General features: G+C 46.7%; 1 protein-coding gene across 2 annotated transcripts; it reads left to right on the top strand.

The window, feature by feature from the left end:
* Positions 1 to 285: 285 nt before the first annotated feature.
* LOC123082056 (uncharacterized) lies at positions 286 to 3,478 on the top strand. Of its 2 annotated transcripts, XR_006438931.1 has the most exons (4): positions 286 to 400; positions 496 to 635; positions 751 to 3,272; positions 3,340 to 3,478. XR_006438931.1 is itself a non-coding variant. In XM_044504482.1 (3 exons), the coding sequence occupies exons 2-3, from the start codon at positions 629 to 631 to the stop codon at positions 1,719 to 1,721; spliced, it is 978 nt and encodes a 325-aa protein (XP_044360417.1). In that variant the 5' UTR covers positions 286 to 400; positions 496 to 628; the 3' UTR covers positions 1,722 to 3,294. The 2 variants fall into 2 exon arrangements, 1 of the variants encoding a protein (XP_044360417.1); XM_044504482.1 differs by lacking the exon at positions 3,340 to 3,478 and having other exon boundaries at positions 751 to 3,294.
* Positions 3,479 to 5,540: the final 2,062 nt, after the last annotated feature.

The following is a 5,540-nucleotide window of genomic DNA, read 5'->3' as shown; positions in this document are numbered from 1 at the left end:
CGGCACAAAGACCTCCTCAGGGGCAGCCTCCAGGGGCGGGCCCATGTTGACCCAGCAGGTAGCCCATGACACCGGGTAAAAAATCACCTTACCTTATGCATATAGAGCCCACAAAGGCCTGTAACCCCTAAATTTCCTAATGGGACACCCCCGTATAGACAAAATGGCCACAACTAGCTAACAAGGCCTGACCGACTAGCATAGCACGCCCCGGTGAAAGCCCAGGCCCTGGCATCGATCCATCTATACGTACGTCAGTACGTGGCTTCATGTATCGCCTTGCCTGTTCGTCTACTCGCCGCTCGGCCGATGCGCTTCATGACCTATCGCCTCGTCGCCCTCGACCCCTCGCCTGTTCATCTACTTCACCAGATCCCCCCAATTCACCCAATCAGTGAAGGTATGTTGGATGAGACCCCAATTCGCAGTGTGTGTCTGCCTCCATATCAGTTCCCAAATTCTTCTCTAATTCTTAATTTGTTTGTCTAACCCTAGGAAATTCGGGCTATTCGGTAAGACTAGAAATTTTGAGTGTATTAGCTATTGTAGTGGTCAGTGGATGAGTGGAGAAGAATACTGCAATATTCTAGGAGATTAGGACGGCTGGAAGCACCGGCCAGGTAGCAACATGTCAAGTAAGTTTTATTTTACAGCTATGCAATTGCAATTCATGTTATGTATGTATACACATGATTCTTAGTTTTTTTCCTTTTGTGAAAAAATAATTATCTAAATAATTACAAATTGCAGGAGAAGCTCAGTTTATGGAAAGGTTTCCAAAAAAGAGGAGAACCATAGTGCGAGATGAAGGCTCGTCACACCAACATAATCAGAATGATGCCTCAATCCCGCCACTGTCGGTCGAACAAAATGTTGTCCCCTCACTACATGAACAGCTTGATGTCCCAGCCCCACCATCACCACCTGGACAGAATGATGCCTCCACATATGAACCTAATTCTGCCAATAATACAAGGAATTTATTTCAAGTTGAAGAAGAGATCAATTGGGAAGAGCAACTTAAATTTGATCCAGGTAAAAGGAGAAGTATTGATGAGTATCATCCGAATCTGAGAGATATGGTAAGACTGAAGTACTTGGCCAATGGACCTTGTCAGCCTCGTACTGGTGATTTTAAAGTAACCAAAATATGTGGTAGAGATAGAAGGTTCGTTCGGGAATGGTTTGATGAGTTTGAGAGATGTCTTGAGTATAGCGAGTCCGAACATAAAGCGTATTGTTTTTGTTATTTCTTGTTTAGACCACGCAAGAAGAAAGAAGATGGATATGATGCATTTGTTGCAAATGGTTGGTCAAGTTGGAATAAAAAATATAGATTAAAGGAGCATGTAGGAGACATCAATAGTGCTCACAACCAAGCAAAAATAGATTGTGATGCTTTGCTGAAACAAAAGGAACACATTTATGTTGCTCTAAATAACCAAAGTAATGCTGAGAGGATTCCTTATTATACTCAACTAAATGCCTCAATTGATGTTGCAAGGGTGTTACTGAAGCAAGCGTTGCCTTTTTGTGGCCATGATGAGTCCGAGGAGTCTCTCAATAAAGGCAATTTCATGGAATTTCATTCTTACACAACAGAGCAGAATCCAGCTGTAAGAAAAGTTGTGGCCCATAATGTTCTAGGTAATAATCAGTTGACTTCTTCGAAGATTCAGAAGGACATAGCTGAATGTTTTGCAAAGGAAATATTGCATTAGGTTCTTTAGGAAATTGGAAATGATGTATTTTCTTTGTTGGTTGATGAGTGGAGGGATGTGGCTAGTAAAGAGCAAATGGCAGTGGTATTGCGATATGTTGGTAAATGTGGAAGTGGCATAGAGACATTAGTTGGCCTTACACATGTGAAGGAGACAACCTCCAAGTATCTCAAGTCTACCACTGATGACTTATTTGCAGAATGTAAATTAAGTTTCGAGCAAGTTAGAGGTCAAGGATATGACGGTGCGAGCAATGTGAGAGGGGAGTTCAATGGATTGCAATCCTTAATAATGAGAAAGAACCCCACAACATATTATGTTCATTGTTTTGCACATCAGCTTCAGTTAGTTGTTGTGGCTGTTGTTCGTAAGCATAAATGCATTGGTATTTTTTGATATGATCTCCGTCTTGTTGAATGTTGTCTCTGGATCATCAAAAAGAAAAGACATGATTTGAGACAGATATAAAGAACAAGTGTGTGAAGCTTTAGGTTGTGGGACTACTGAAAAGTGGGACATGATTAAATCAAGAAGTAGCTCTTCAAAGACCTAGAGACACTCGATGGAGTTCTCACTACAAGACTCTTAAGGGTTTGATTTATATGTTCCCTACAATTGTCAAAGTGCTAGAATATGTGGAAGAAGAAGACATGGATGATACAAATAGAAGGCAAGCATGTGGTCTTCTTGTTTATTCCCAGTCTTTTGATTTTGTGTTCTACTTACAGCTTATGCCCACTATATTGATAATCACAAACACATTATCATTGGCTCTACAATGGAAGAATCAAGACATCGTGAATGCCATTAATTGTGTGAATTCAACCAAAGCCTCTTCGAATGATCTAAGGAGAGATGGATGGGATTCTGTCCTACATGAAGCATATGTCTTTTGTGACAAGCATGACATTTCCAAGTTGGAAATGGAAGACCAATATGTGAATCCAAAGAAGCCATGGCAAAAAACAGGTATCACTAATAGGAATCATTATGAAGTGGATTGTTTTAATGATGTCATTGATTGGCTTCTTCAAGAACTTAATAATCGCTTCAATGAGAAAAATTCTGAACTACTTGTCTGCTCAGTGGCTTTGAGTCCAATTGAATCATTTCGTGATTTCAATTTATAGCATTTGATGAGTCTATCCAAACTTTATCCAAAATATTTTGATGATGGAGAACTCAGGGACCTTAGACATCACCTTCATCTTTACATTGCTGATGTCCGAGTAGATGATCGCTTCTCTGGTTTAAGTAATATTTGTGAGATTTCTCAAAAAATGGTGGAGATAAGGAAACATATTGTATATCCCTTGGTTTATCGTCTTTTGAAGCTAGCACTAGTATTGCCTGTTGCCACTGCTACAGTTGAGAGATCTTTTTCAGCTATGAGAATTGTGAAGACATATTTGCGCAATCGTCTTGGTGACAACACCTTGAAGTACAACCTTATTTGTTATGCGGAGAAAATAGAAATGAGGAAGGTTACAAATGATGCAGTAATTGATCGCTTTGAGGCCATGAAAGAATGCAGGAAACCTTTTTAGAAAGGTAATGGTTTTAACTTACTTATTACACAACTGTAATTAATATGTACTAAGAGTTTTCTTATTTGCAGGCAATCAAGATCTAGTGTTGCATTTTCTCATCATCGGTTATACTTTATTCATAGTTTGGACACTTTGATTCTCATTTACTGTAAAATTTCCAGCAATCAATTAATATTTCGAGCGAACTCTTTATTTTGGACCTTTGCCAATTATATTCATCGTCATATCGTATTCTACGTATATTGTACGTACTGTTAAGTGTGTTACTTTTATCTATATTATGACTAGATATCCACATATATATGATACACATGGGACCTCGGGTCATTTTTGTCCTGGGTCCGCCCCTGGCAACCTCGCTGAGCGAAGATATCAAGGCGGGGGGGGGGGACCTCGCGAGGTTCGCGTGACCTGAGCCATGACGACCGAAGCCAGGCGGGCGCCAGCGGGCACAGAGTGCCAGTTTCCTCTTCGGTGCTAAAGAGGAAAGCGCAGGCGAGGAGTCCCGAGGCATCAGGCAAAGGTTTCCATATCGGTGCAACGAGACCAAGACCAGCAGGACGGCAGGACAGAGATCACCACGGAGCCCACGGCAGCGTCACCACTAGAGCCTTTGGCAGGCGCAAACCACCTTTTGTCAAGATAACTTGTACTAGTTGTCTCCCTTCAAAATTGGCCGTTGTGGGATCCCTTCCCACCTAACATTTGGAAAGACGACCAGGGCCTCTATAAATAGGACTAGCCACCACCCTAGTAGGAGGGATCATTTGGACCATCCTCAGACTCACCAACTCATCGATCTCAAGAACACCACTCCTCAGGAGGCTGTTCATCCATTGTACTGATTCATCCTCAGCCCACGAGGCAATCCACCACACCACATTCGAGTAGGGTATTACACCACAACGGTGGCCTGAACCAGTATAAACCCTCATGTCTCTTGTTCCTTGGGTTCAGCGAGCTAGGCCTTGAGATCGTTGCAAGAGCGAGCTAGGGAGAGATCTTCGTGCGCACCCCAGAGTTCAAACCTCAATGGTTTGATGGAACTCATAATCTGACATTTGGAGCGCCAGGTAGGGGTGCGATGATGCCTTTCTTCCATCGATCCACGCTCCACTGCTCCACCGCATCCATGGCTGACGCTCGCCGAGCCCGTGCTGAGCTCCGCGCCGCCCTCGCCGCCCGCATTGCTCAGACCGCGCCCGTTGGCGGACCTCCCCTCTGTTTTCCATCACTCGCTGCCAACACAGCCACCGCCCTGACAACAAACGAGCAGAAAGGTTCATCGCTGCACCCCTTTGTGCGGCAGGATGGCCGCACCACCACCCCGTCGCTGACTCCGGCCGGCTCATCGTCCCCCGCTCATCGCGCACCCATGGACGTGCAGGCCGCGCTGCTCATGGCACATGAGCTCCTGCGTTACCGCCCAGTCGACGACCTCTACAACGACTGGCTGGACCGCATCGCCGAGCTCGTCAACGCTGCCGGGTGCTCTTCTGCACCATCTCTCTCGCTGCCTCGCCCATCTCCAGCTATGGGCGACGTAGCTCACAGAGCGCCTCCGCCGCCTCCGCATCAAGACGGCGCCCTCGCACCAAGACGCATGGTCCCATGGCGTGACCAGCCACGCCGGGCGCCCGCGCACGAAGAAGGAAGCTGCCAAGAAGTCCCGAGGCCGCAAGAAATTGCTCCTGCGCTTCCATCACCATTGCGTCAAGACCGTGCGCCACCTGCAGCGGCGGCGCGTGGATATCAGGATCAGGCTCCGCCTCCACGACGGGCTCCGGTCGCCATGGCAGGCTACCGTGCCTTTACTCCTGAGCTGCGCAGCGTCGTCTGGCCAGGCAAGTTCAAGCCAGACCTGCCTACACGCTACGACGGCACCCCGGACCCCGCGAAGTTCTTGCAGCTCTACGAGTTGAGCATCGAGGCAGCCAACGGAGACGAGAAGCTCATGGCGAACTGGTTTCCCATGGCCCTCAAGGATGGCGCACGCTCATGGCTCCTGAACTTGCCCGTGGGATCGATCTCCTCCTGGGGCAAGATGCCTAAGCACTTCGTCGCCAACTTCCAGGGCACTCGTGACCGCCCGCCGGCCGCAGGCGACCTGCGGCGCATCAAGCAGTAGCTAGGGGAAACCCTGCAGAAGTACATCTAGCGCTTCAACAACGTTCGCCTCAAGATCCCCAAGGTGACGGACGAGGCCGTCATCTCCGCGTTCTCCGACAGCGTCCATGACTTCAAGATGAAGGAGGATCTCGCCTTCCAT

The sequence above is a fragment of the Triticum aestivum genome, chromosome 4A, assembly GCF_018294505.1.
Source record: "Triticum aestivum cultivar Chinese Spring chromosome 4A, IWGSC CS RefSeq v2.1, whole genome shotgun sequence".
Classification (NCBI taxonomy): domain Eukaryota; kingdom Viridiplantae; phylum Streptophyta; class Magnoliopsida; order Poales; family Poaceae; genus Triticum; species Triticum aestivum.
This window is presented reverse-complemented; position numbering and strand designations above follow the sequence as displayed.